The sequence below is a fragment of the Sinohyriopsis cumingii genome, chromosome 16, assembly GCF_028554795.1.
Source record: "Sinohyriopsis cumingii isolate HCF-2022 chromosome 16, ASM2855479v2, whole genome shotgun sequence".
In the NCBI taxonomy this organism is placed as follows: domain Eukaryota; kingdom Metazoa; phylum Mollusca; class Bivalvia; order Unionida; family Unionidae; genus Sinohyriopsis; species Sinohyriopsis cumingii.
Genome location: NC_142976.1, coordinates 43,417,685 through 43,432,104, shown reverse-complemented (window position 1 = coordinate 43,432,104; position 14,420 = coordinate 43,417,685). Strand labels below are relative to the sequence as shown.

Below are 14,420 nucleotides of genomic sequence, written 5' to 3'. Positions count from 1 at the left end.
ATCCATGTGTTTATATGGATCTAGACTGTTCACATCCATGTGTTTATCTGGATCTAGACTGTTCACATCCATGTGTTTATCTGGATCTAGACTGTTCACATTCATGTGTTTATCTGGATCTAGACTGTTCACATTCATGTGTTTATCTGGATCTAGACTGTTCACATCCATGTGCTTATCTGGGTCTAGACTGTTCATATCCATGTGTTTATCTGGATCTAAACTGTTCACATCCAGCAGTGTATCTGGATCTAGACTGTTCACATCCATGTGTTTATCTGGATCTAGACTGTTCACATCCATGTGTTTATCTGGATCTAGACTGTTCACATCCATGTGTTTATCTGGATCTAGACTGTTCACATCCATGTGTTTATCTGGATCTAGACTGTTCACATCCATGTGTTTATCTGGATCTAGACTGTTCACATCCATGTGTTTATCTGGATCTAGACTGTTCACATCCATGTGTTTATCTGGATCTAGACTGTTCACATCCATGTGTTTATCTGGATCTAGACAGTTCACATCTATGTGTTTTTTAACAATTATACTCTACTACATTTCTATTCGAAAACATTTTTTTCTGAGTAGTACTGCACACTATTAAGGATTCAGTTTTGCTTATAGGAAACCAGTTCATATTTTCATATCAGATGTAACATAGTTATTATATTATTATATGTTGTTTTTTTATATCGATGAGAAATTCTAATATGAACCTGTTTCATCTTGTTATACTGTGCATGGAGATAAAGAGGTATTTACATTGCACAATAGATGGTTAACTTGAGGTATGTGCATATCACCAACAGTACTGGTCATTATTATGTAACATTCTGATGCCATCACTGGCTCGCTATTCGATAATATAATATTACAGCCTCAGAAACAGGTGTTTATTTCAATCAATAAATACCTCTTTTTAATTCGTTATTTATTAAATAACGAAACAGAAACACTACTTGAAACAAACTAGTTTCATTTCTGTTATTTCCAACATAATACACAGTCATATGCAAATAAACAGGAAATAAAAATATGAGTATTCACAGAACTGCAAACTTGGTCACATGTCATACAAAAAAATGAACACAATAATAATAAACATGGATACACGCTGTAAACTAGCTCATAAAGTAGTCTTTTAAAGATTTTCAAAATCAAGATCCATACACCACTTTTCGTCAGGTTTTCAGCACAGAGTCCCATCAGGACTCCTATAGCACTGAGAGTTCAATCAGGAGACCAGTTGCTTAAAACAAATAAAAACAAAAAGTAATAAATTTGCATCAGTATCCACAATTAAAGGGCTATTTGAGGATTGTAACAAGTGGTCACATGACCATTCAGATATAAAACTGATGGGTCGAAAGATGGAAAAACTATATCGAAGTGTGAGGTAATTACAATTCTCCCACTTTTCAAATATAATAAATCTCTTCACTGCATTAGCATAGGGAAATTTTGTCTGAAAATTCCATTTTATGGTTAATTCAGTAATGGAGATTGAAATTTTGTATTGATTGTATATTTTATGATCATTTTTATCCTGGCAGAAACTTTTTTGTAGTTTCTTAGTATTAACCAAGTTAAATTCATTATTTTTCATTTGATACAATTTTGTACTTGGTATTTACCCTGATGGTTCCTTCATCTTCATTGATCAGTATTCTACAGCTTTGCTTTGTCTGTTTGAAGAAATATTTTTCATACATAGCATCATAACATTCATTCTAAGCTTTATTTCAATAATTTATAAATTCCTAAGTATAAACATGAGGCAGGGTGGGGTGGAGTGGGGACTGGAAATGGTTTGAGTAAATCAAATGTTTTCATTTACTAAAAGGAACCCCGAGTGGCCAAGGGGTCTAAAGTGCTCACCATTCCGGATCACTCCCATCTCACCTCTGTCTTCATGTGTTCGAGTCTCTGGTTTGGCTAACATGGGTATGTGAGAAAGCTTGCCAGTAGCTTTTCGTGGGTCGGTGGTTCTTCTGGGGTTTTTCAGGGTTCTTCCTTCTCCAGTTATACTGGCCGCCATGTATAGCCTGTCTTGTGCTGAAAAAATGGCATTAAACCCAACAACAACAACAACATTTACTAAAAATAACAGTGGCCCTAACCTGTCTTTCTAAGATAAGGATACTGGTATTTCTTTTAGAAGCTGAGTAATCCTTTATTTTGACATGAAATATTCATGTAATATTCATGATTCCAGTTAAGAATGGATAATCCTTATTTTGATATATATGGACAACCAACAGCAATAACATATAAATATTTCACATACTTGTTTTAATGTTACGGGCTGTTGGCTTTCCATACTACCGGTAGTTCATCTTTGCTTAATAGAAGTCTCGTCAGTTCATTTATGTGCATTTAGATATCATGTGATTGAAACGTATCTTATAATTGACACCCACAAAATTGTGTAATTCAGTCTTATGGTTTTAAAACCTTTCCAAGTTATGGCCTCAACAGTTTGCCATATGCTTCCACTAGAGGACTCTTGTTGCATTATTCACTACATTCAAGTGATGTCTTATTTGGGAGTTGGGGTGGTTGGGAAATGGTTACTTATTCAGTTTTGCAGGAAATATAACAGAACTTTGAAAATTATAATTGCTGCATGCCTACTGTATTTTTGTTGTTTTATTAACATTATTGGTTGTTTTGAGTTGCACAAGGTTTCAGGTTTTAGAAAGTTCTTATTCAAGAGCTAAGTGAGTAATTCTAGTGATGTTTGAGTTATTAAAATGTTACTTTCTTCCTCCATCTTTTATTCATCATGTTAGTAAACCTCATTTGACATTCATGTTTGCCAAAACCAGTTTTCTTCTTAAAAAGTCATCATTCTCCTGTAGCATTGCTTTTTATTCAATGCAACATTTCTGAAAACATACAAACATGTTGCTTTGCAGCTAATTCCTAATTCATGTCATATTTTTCTCATCACTTTTGATCACACTTTCATGAAATGCACCTATTTCAGCTGGCCGCAAAAAAAACTTATCCAAGAGCACTCTCACAGAGGTCCCATCTAACCCTAATATCACTGCCATGTTCCAGACAGGTAGGCCCAGCTTTCTTTCATTGTCCTTTTCTTTTCATTGGGGCTTTGCTTTGAAGACTGGGGTTAGGTAGTGGTATAGCACTTGCAATGCACCATTAAGTTCAGATGTTCAGTTCCTGCTACCATCAGGTGTAAAGGCTTAATATTTTTCCAATAGATCAGGAGGTGACAGACTTGGTCAAAAGACATATCAACACTAATAGTGTATTAGGATGAGATATCATAGGACCATTAGTCATGACATCATGTCAGAATATATTGTTGATTGTATACCACATGTACTTGCTTATAAGTTGAGTCAAATTGCAAACAACAAAAGATCATGATCTGCCATAGCATAATGCACCTGTAGATCAGGGTTTATGTTGTTTATTCTTCTGATTACTCCTAGCAAACTGCACAGACCCAGATCTGCTGGCACATTATGTGGTAGCAGATCTGGGCAGTGCAATTTGCAGTTGGACTCAATTTATAAGCAATTATATAGAGTACTTGACAAGCTATTGCTGAACTCAACAGTATGTGAGTCCATCATTACTGAGTTAATTTCATTAGTACTTTCCCAAGAACTGGTAGTTTTCAAATCAGGGTAGTTGAAATAAAGTTCCTTTTCATTATGATTATGTTTGTATTGATCATTATCTCTTTATTTCAAACCATGTATCACCTCAATATTGCATTCATATTGCCATACACTAACTTGGACTTTTTTCACTTCAGCAAATTCATTTCAGCCAAATTGCATATACAACCACTTCATTTACAATATCTTTTCAAACTTGAACTGTTTGGATTCTTCAAAATCATTTTTTACTGATTGGAAGTCCATCTTCAAAATCATTTCTTTCTTAATGCATTGGAAGTATCATCTTCAGAATTGTTTCTTATTGGAACTACCATCTGTACTAGCGTGTAAGTAGAGTCCAACTCCAAAGAATAGAGACCCTGATCTGCCATCACATAATGTGCCTGCATATCAAGCTCAGCATTGATTGTTCTACTAATTAATTTTAAGAAACTGCATAGAGCCATTAACGAAAGCAGATCTGGGTCTGTGCAGTTTACAGCTGGACTCAACTTATAAAGCAAGTAGTGCATATGAAGAGATTTTCTTTTAAAAAGTGCAGGACGTCTGCTCATCAATCTTCTTATCACATTCTGATTTTGGTTTGTTACATTCATTCATCATTAATTAACTCCAATATGGTAATCTGTAGTTTTCTTTGGTACTATAAAGTTCTGTTGAATAAAAATCGTGTCTTACAAAAGAAAGAGGTAGTTATTCAATTTGAATAAGAATTTGAAAGGATTTACCATCTCATTTGCAGTGTCATTATGCCAAAAAGTAGGGTAAGCTGCCCAAGAGTTGAATATGTAATGTAGTCTTGCACTATTGAACCTCTCCTGTTACCACTGCCATTCTTTTTAAATCAGGTATCATCATTTGTTGATATTTTATATTTGCTGCTTATTTCTTGAAGAACAGGAAACATATCATCTACATTCATTACACCTTTGGTTCCACTCTTTCAAGCTGTTTGAAATTAAGAGATGAATTTTGGTATGCTTATGCATTATCATCACAAGGTGGGTCATATACCATCTAGAAGGTCATATCTTCAAGGTCAAGGATCAGTATAGAAATTTCTATCACATTTTCCCCTCCTCCATTTTCTCCAATGTATATACGTTAACATTATCATTCAAATGTGTCTTGCACACTTTTTAGAGAATCTGTGATTACTACCTTTAGAGACTGACACACACAGACACACACAGAAACAGACACACACACACATTGCAACTCATGAGAATCCCTCAGACTTGTGATTCAGATGTTTTTGCACTTGTATCATCACCTTGTGAATTGAAGATTGATACAGCAGGAAATATTAAGAGAAGAGCATGGAGGTAATGTATGAGATATTTGACCCATGGACAATCATACAAAATTGACTAGTGCTACCTTTGTAAGGACATTTTGAACAGAGTTAATCAGTGTCATATCTTTGCATGGGATATTGCTTGTAATAGCTTTTCAAGATATTTAGATGCAGTTTCTTATGAACATTGTTTCATAGACCTGGATTTTTTCCCCTGACCTAGATGTTTCTTTTACATGTTCTGTCCTGTTGATTCCATTTGACAACTTTATATCTTTACTTGGGATGTTGCTTCTTTTTAAGAATCCTTGAAGATAGTTGGCTATCTATCAGTCCATGGTATCATTAAAGGAGAAGCCCATCCTTGCCGACTTTGGTTTCCCAACACATATAACTGTTAAAGGAGCAAATACTAGTGAGAAGGGCTTTTTATGAAGCACCCATTGCTAACAGATCTAGTCTGAACGCCTGTATAGAAAATAAGCACTAGCAGCTCTAGTCTTAACACATATGCAGGAAATAATTACAAATAATGCTAGTCTTAACACCCATTTGGGAAATAACTGTTCCAGCTCTAGTCTTAACTCCTGTGTAGGAAATAATTGCTAACAGATATATCCTTAACACCTCTGTAGGAAATAACTGCTAACAGTTCTAGTCTTAACACCCGTGTAGGAAATATCTTGGCTGTAATTATTATTTGAATACACCCATTGAGACCAAATTTAAATTGTGGGTGTATCTTTGGATGAAAACGTGTGGTATAACTCATCTGGGTTATTGTAACCTACTTGGGTTATTGTAACCGACTTCCATTTCAGTTTTATATAATAAATAGGTATTTGAACTCCAGTATTTTTTCCTTTCCCACTTATTGTTACAAAATAGGTGCATATTGAGATGAGAAAGTGTGGTGTGTCAAAACTGGATGTATGTGACCTACATTCTAATGTGTTCTTAACATTGCTTAAATTGTTGAATCATATCACAGAAGCAGAGATATCATGTGAGCTTCTGCTTTCTTGTAAGAACAGGGCTGAAAAAAAGTTGGCCCAAAAGTCTGAATAGCTGGGGTTTTCTTGCAAACCATCTGATTCATCACATTAATACACTGTATTGTGTTATTATCCAATACATGTCTTAATAATCTTGCACAGTATAATCATATTGATCAACACAGCAAATGCATGTAATCATTTTCAGGGTTGTCTTTGGTTGGCCTATTAAAAGTCATGTTTTACCCAAGCATGCCAATGTTCATTGAGATTGGTATGTGTTCTTCAGTTTCATTGGTCTTGTTCATGTGCATGTTGTTTATGGTCTGTTATTAGACATTCAATGACATAAGCTTAAGGAAGTCATTTACATATGTGGTGAATAGAATTATATTTTTTACAAAACCCTTTTCCTCAGGAATTTTATTTATTTTGCTCTGCCATTATCTTTATAGATTTGTAATGAAAATTGTAAATAATTAACCAAGAAGGTTTTTCTTTCTACATAAAATGAGAGCACATATAAGTCATTTTCACACATTTTCTAATTGGTCAGAGGTCTTTTTTCTGTAAATTTAAAATTTTGCAATGGAAGAGGTGTTTGTATTTTTGGGACATTATTCATTTCTAGGTAAGTCTAATTATTTATCCTTCTCTAGTGAATTTTCTTATGCATGAAGGACTTTGAAGATGTTATTTTGCAGTTTAACACAAATTCACTCTGTTCATAGAATTTTATCATTTATTTGAGAAGCTATAAAGTATTTGTAGTGTGTGCATGAAAAATAATTCATCCTTTCATTGTCAGGATACACTTTGGGTGTAATTTATCCAAAAGCAATTATTTTAATGTCATTTTATACATAAATTTTTCATTGTTATCAGCTTCATCTTAGCATTGTTATCTTCATCATTTATAGTCATCATCATTATCATTGTCCTGATCTTTATCATCCAGCATTGTCTCCAGACTACTTGCCAGGGCAGAGTGATGGTTGCCTGGTAGAATACTGTAAGTGCAGTATTGTCTTGCACCAATGTGTTTTTGATATTCTTGCACTGCAGGTGAAAATTAGAGTTAAATGTTGTCAAGTTGATGCTGAAAATTGCACATGTTAAATTTTGCTATGTCATATTTTAAACCTCTTGAGAGGATAGGGCACAGGTTGCAGCACTCTTGAAAGGGGTGGGTGCAGGTTGCAGCACTCTTGAGAGGGTAGGGCACAGGTTGCAGCACTCTTGAGTGGATAGGGCACAGGTTGTAGCACTCTTGAGAGGGGTGGGCACAGGTTGAAGCACTTCAGAGAGGGTAGGGCACAGGTTGCAGCACTCTTGAGAGGATAGGGCACAGGTTGCAGCACTCTTGAGAGGGGTGGGCACAGGTTGAAGCACTTCAGAGAGGGTAGGGCACAGGTTGCAGCACTCTTGAGAGGGGTGGGCACAGGCTGAAACACTTCAGAGAGGGTAGGGCACAGGTTGCAGCACTCTTAAGAGGGTAGGGCACAGGTTGCAGCACTCCAGAGAAAGTAGGGAACAGGTTGTAGCAGTCACCTAAAACAGGCTAGAAAGACCACTTTCATCAGTGCTGTCCTAGAAAACAACTTTTTCTTTAATCACACTCAGAAATGTTCAGTATTAAATGCATGTTATTATTGTGCTGATGTGCCTTTAAAACAATATCACAAATGTACAAACTAAATGCATGTCAATGTTTTCATGCAAACTCAAATAAGTAGTAATTAATATACAGTGTGACCCCGCTATAACACAGTAGTTGGGAGCCATAAAACCCGAACATGTTATAAGCAACCAGGTCAGTTAGCTGAAGAAAATGATGCATGTACCCCCAAAAATTGGGGGGCAGGTAGGTAATAAATTTGGGCGGTAAAATACATGCTTCGTTAGCACAGTTATCATCTTACATCGATGCATATTAAATGAGCAGTACACTTGTAGTGAAAACAGAAAAGGCATATATAATATTTCACCATATTTAGAGAACAACACATTGGTACATAGTACGTGTATACTGTTTATATATACATGTCTAATGTATAGCATGAATCAACATTGTGTACTCACCCGCGAATCTAATCACATACATTGAATCCACAATACAAGTGATTCCATTGAAAATATGCAATCACACAGATTTAAAATATTCAATAATTTTGTCATAGGTCATATATGTCTGAATTTAGTGGGAAAACATAGCACAGTCATGTAACGGATGACGAAGCAAATTTACTTTTCAGTACGTCCTAAGTCGGTAAAAGTTAGTTTGCATTTTAAGGCACCATTACCATTGGTAGTGTTCGTAAGCATAAACTTTTCTCTGGAAAATGGAAACTTTCAAGGCATAGTTAACGTTTTCCAGTCACATTGGAAATGCAAAAATACAACAGATTCCATTGCTTTTATTTAAGTTTGGTACTTACTTCCTCTGAAGAAAGTTTCTTTGTTTTTATTGAAGATTGTAGTTGGCTTTCTTTAATGAAGGATGCATACCTTATTGAAGTTACCACTAAAGGACAGCTTTGGAGAACCAAGCAAATGCCCATTTCTTATAATGGCGGCAACATCAGATAATTATATTGCATGATTGAGACTGATCTTTTTTCCATTTGCTTAGTATGTTTTCATAACAATCGGTGCTTCAGAGGTAACATTTTATAAAAAAGGAATTGGCCATCATTTGTTCTATTCTAGTTACTGTTCCTCACTGCTCCTCACTGCCTATTGAACAGACCAACACTGGTGGTAGCGGAGTGATGCTGCTTTCCACGCATGCATCAGAAATTTAACAAAGGGTCAGTGAACTATAGAGATGCAGGTGTTCTGGTCTGATGGCAGGGATTATTACAGAAAATGTGACTGTTGTGAAGGATTTAATTCTACGTGAAAAGAAGACAAATTTTATTTCCCATCCACATACAAATGTCAGTCTGTGTAAATATATTAATTACTGGCAAGCGGCCAAAAATCCAATGAAAGATAGATTACGAGATAATGCCTCATCCGTTGATATCCGTTACTGGAAATGTCAACAACAAAAAAAGCGGATATCTCACAACATACAGTACTCATGCTAGATGTCAAGATAAGCGGATTATGATATAACAATGCACTGTTTAGACTGTTTGTAAATATGGACAAATAATTTGTTTATGTAATAATAGATAAATTTCAATGCATTTTGTATAAAGTTTCCGGCTTCCTTTCATGGGGCCTCTGAATTTCTCCACTATAAACCAATGGTTGTATACAAGTTTAAACAGCCAATAATGTCGCCAATGAAAATAATTACCATATTTTGCCACTATAAAGGAAAATAAATCCAAGTTTGTGACATTGGTGAGCCCTACACAATCCCGGAATAAACTTTTTACATGTTATTTTTCATACTTTTAAGAAGAAAAATGCTATATTTTCGTGTGCAAGACAAATACATATAAAATTTCAGGAGCCACACCTTGATTGTCTGGTATTATTCATATGCGATCTTTTCCCCAAATGATAATAAACTTTTTGTTTTTTCATACTTTTAAGAAAGAATTTTTTTCATGTACAAGAAAAATACATGTATATGAAATTTTGGGAGCCACACCATGACCATGTTATATCCGTATTTGTGTTATAATGGAGCATGTTATAGTGGGGTCACACTGTATTGTACTGCTTTTTATACAGTATGATATAATATTTTGATTTCAATTTTAATGATTTTTCTATTCCCAAAATATCATATTTAATTCACTTTAAAATTGCCTAATTTTAAAATAATGGTTTTGGAATATGTTTCTTTTATATTGAAGTATACTTTATTTAGTTGTCATTTGCATTAGCAACTCATTCTGTAATTATGCAAGTCATAATTTGAATTGTATAATCATAGTAACCATAATGAATGTATTTGAGTGTCATTCTTTTTTGTGCAAAATTTTGTTGATCATCCATATTAACAACAACAAAAAATATTTGAATAATCAACTGCATACTTAAACTGTATTCTTTATTACTGCTTTTGCTAATTTCCTTTCCTTGCATAATTTACACAAATTCTTTGCTTGTGGAAATTACTGTGTACCTAACCTTAACCATGACCCTAAACCATAGTTAAGTCAAATATTTTAAAATAAATTTAAATATAAAAGAAAAATTGTTCAATGGAAATTGTTTATCAGGCTTAAATAGTGATGGTTTGTCCTGGGTAATATATAATGAAGTACTGTTCAGTTTATGAAATAATCTATCATTTGATTAACTATAACTGACAGATTTCAGTTTAACTTTATACAGGCCTCATACTCACAGACTTAGGCTAAGCAATCAAACTTAGAATTTTTAAATATCTAAATTTTCCTGACACTAAAAATACAGACAAGTCAGGATAATCACCAGCTTTCTTGATTCTAACCTAACTAGGGAAAAGTTATGTGAGACCGCTCCAGTGGCCTAGTGGTTAGAGCGTCCACCTCGTATGCGGAGGGTCATGGGTTCGATCCCTGGCTGAGCCATACCAAAGATTTACAAAAATGGTACTAACAACTGCCTTGCTTGGCACTCAGCATCAAGAGGTTAGTTTTAGGATATGTCAGCCTGGTGTCAGGATAATGTGACTGGGTGGGACATCATGCTACATGTCTGCGGCATGATGCCCCAGTGCTAGACATCACTATAAAGTGTCATACTGCAGACATCGTAGTGATATGACTGAAAAATTGTTAAAGCTGCATTAAGAATCCAAGTCACACATACTAGGGAAAAGATAAATAAGATAGAAAAGTTTGAAATGATGAGCAGAAGTGAAATTTTCATGATCCGATGTTTCATGAGCAGGAATTAAATTTTCATGATCAGATGGAGTTAAATTTCTGTGATCATATGTTTCATGAGCAGGAGTTAAATTCTTTTGATCAGATGTTTCATGAGCAGGAGTTAAATTTTTGTGATCCGATGTTTCATGAGCAGGAATTAAATTTTCATGATCAGATGGAGTTAAATTTCTGTGATCATATGTTTCATGAGCAGGAGTTACATTTTTGTGATCAGATGTTTCATGAGCAGGAGTTAAATTTTTGTTGTCAGATGTTTCATGACTACAGGACTGAACCTTGTATTCAAGAAAATGTCTGAGCAAAAAAAATTTAACTCCTGCTGAGATTTCAAACATTTTGATCTTCTAGAACTTTCTTCCAACTGAAGTTTAATTTACAAAAATTGCAGCATGATCTTAACTTTCATATCCATGTCAAATTTCACTGTGGAATTTAAAATCAGAGATAAATTTTTGTACTCCAACTGTTTTCTGACTGCTGGTCCAGGCTCTATAGTAAAAATTTTAAGCACTAATAAAATCTGTTAAAAGTCCAAAATTCCAAAACAAACTTGGAGTTGGTAGAGACCTTTGAAATTTGACATATATAGTATGTATGTTGTATCCTTGATATACCACAAGATGTATAAATGTTTCATTAATATTTCATTAAAGGAAATGAGGCTTGCCAAGTTCTCTTTTAGTGAAAGATTTATGCATCTCATGGTATATCAAAGATACAGCATATATACTATACGTATATTTTTTTATGTCACATAGAAATACACATACTTGCATTTCCAACACAGTTAAGGTTGACTACAAGCAACTGTGTATTGACCAAATGAATGAACTCTGTACAACACTGTGCTGTGTGCCCACTCAAAATGTAGTTTTTGACCTTTCAGAAATAATCACAATGTCCTTTTCAAATTGATAACTGGTTTCTTTCAGTTTCTGAACTTCTGTTTTCATTCATTTTGATTAAATAAATATAAGACGTGTAGGAATTAAACAAGAAAGATGATTTAAATGAAGAAAGTGGAGCACTACAAACACAGCATCATGGCATGGTTAAATACTTGAACAGTGAATGCACCAGCTTTCACATACTGCCTCGCATAATGAAAGTTGGAAACATAAACTAATTGGAATGAGGAACCGGCAAGAGGTGATTCAAATATTTAAATGTATTTACAGTTCTCATAAGTCATTATTATGATTTAATTTACATTGCTACCAACCATACAATTGTTTCTATCCTCCGTTTTTAACTTTTCCCTCTCCATTGATACATGTGACTGCATTTTTCCATCATTCATAAGTCCAGAAACATTGTTGCATGACACAGGTGAAAATACTTCATGCTCATTTTTTAGCTGAATTCACTGGTATCTTTCATTGGAGGTCGAGAGAGAGAGATCATGGTAGGGTTGGTGAGATGTACAAAAAGGCATTGATTCGCTGCCCATCGCTACGTTTATTTGTTGGTTAATTAGTCTGCTCTCTTTCCACCCCAAACAGTGATTGAGAAATGTAGAGAGAGGGTAGAGCAGCCTTCAGATATTTTAATATTAAATAATAGGTTTTTAGACCCATATTACTAGTAATAGGTTTTATAAAACATGAATAAATAAATATAAAGAAACAAAGCATTAAGTAGATTACAGTATGTGTATTCTTCCATACAAATAAACGTACCATACAAGTCTTGACAGGCTATTGCAACTTTATAATTGGTATTGTGAACACTATATTAAAATCCCATGGAACATTTACACCTGACCGTTATAAAGCCTCAGGTATTTGTAGGTTACTTGGTGCAAGTACATTTTCTTTTTGTCTCTCACTCTTCATATTATCTTCCATTTGCATGAGAGAGAGAGAGGATTTCAATGGAATTCTGCACCCTGTTTAATTCTTTTAGAAGATGGGGTTTACTGATATTTTTATCATTATTTTATTACAGTGCTAATGATTAATTAGCTAAAATTCATCACAAGTTTAGAGAATATAGAAGCGATAGCCTATTGATGAAATATAACCTAATGTTGACACAGTATTTATATATGTGTATTAATGCACCATGGTAGATTGCAGTTTGATATGTCAACAGTATTGATATATCAAATTGCTTTATACCAGCACTTTAAAAAGCCATGTTAATTTTAATGCATATGGTGTGTGTGTGTTAATATATATATATATATATATATATATATATATATATATATATATATATATATACACACACACACACACATATATATATATATATATATATATATATATATATATATATATATATATATATATATATATATATATATATATATATACAGAGAGAATCATATATTAAGATACCTACATAATTTTCATGTTTCAAACCTCACTTAGAATGAAGTTATAAAATAAATACAAAGAAAGAAATTCAGAACGATTTAAATGTTCAGATTGCTTAGTGACCATCGGTCCAGGTGTATAGGACATGCTTGTAGATCCTGATCTAATGCACTGGCAGATCTGACCCCATCACCACCAAAATGCCTGAGCACAAAAAAAATGAACATTGACCCAGGATTCTAACATTTGAAACCATATTTACTGAAACTTGGCTTGTACGTATAGATATTAATGCTAAGATATCCCTACAATGAATTTACATAAAGTTAAAATTTCTAAAATTTGAGCACGAGTACAATTTTTATTGATCAGAGAGCTTGATGGCTGTGTGACCAGGTTGACACAATTGAAGTTGCTTATAGCATCAGGTAAATGATATGGACCCAGATCTGCCAGTACGTTATACAGTAGCAGATGTGGGTTTATGGTAAACAAAAGATCTGCCAGTACATTTTAGATGTGGGCTTGCTGTGGACCCAGACATGCCATTATGTTATAAAGTAGCAGATATGGGTTTATTGTGGACCTAGATTTATCGTTATGTTATAAAGTAAACAGATATGGGTTTATTGTGGACATAGATCTGCTAGGAGATGTGGGTTAATCATGAACCCAGATCTGCCAGTACATTATATAGTAGGAGACATGTTTACTGTGAACCCAGATCTCCTGGTACATAATTCAGTTTACCACTCCGGTAGAATAGTGGTTAGAGTGTCCACCTTGGATGTGGAAGGTCGTGGGTTTGAACCCATGCCAAGTTGAACGAAAGACATATAAAAATGGTACTTACAGCTGTCTCGTTTGGCGCTCATCATTAAGAGTTTAGTGTTAGGACTGGTCAGCCTAGTGTCATGATATTGTTACTGGGTGGGACATCATGTTACATGTCTGCGTCATGATGCCCCAGTGCTAAACATCACTATAAACTGCCACACTGCAGACATCATAGCTATATGACTGAATTTTTTTTAAAGCTACATTAAAAATCCAAATCACACACACACACACACACACACACACACACACACACACACACACAATTCACTAACAGATATTGGTTTACTGAGGACCCAAATCAGCTTGAACATTGCACAGTAGCAGATATAGTTTTAGTGTGAACCCAGATATGACATTATATTATACAGTAGCAGACATGGGTTTACTGAGGACCTAGATCAACTGGTACATTCTACAGTAGCAGACATTGGTTTACTGTGGACCCACATATGATGGTATATTATACA

General features: G+C 34.5%; 1 protein-coding gene across 13 annotated transcripts in view; it reads left to right on the top strand.

Moving 5' to 3' along the window:
• The window catches only part of LOC149780323 (GATOR2 complex protein WDR59-like), a 180,227-nt gene that overhangs the window by 142,660 nt on the left and 23,147 nt on the right, over positions 1-14,420 (top strand). For 4 of the 13 annotated variants that reach the window (XM_089937181.1, XM_089937182.1, XM_089937180.1 and 1 more), the window contains one exon: positions 2,996-3,076. The exons of 6 other annotated variants lie outside the window; for them this stretch is intronic. In XM_089937181.1, the coding sequence (XP_089793307.1) occupies positions 2,996-3,076 (81 nt within the window). Of the gene's footprint in view, positions 1-2,995; positions 3,080-6,912; positions 6,967-14,420 lie in introns of those variants that run through there. 3 more of the 13 variants (XM_089937191.1, XM_089937189.1, XM_089937183.1) reach the window with 2 other exon arrangements.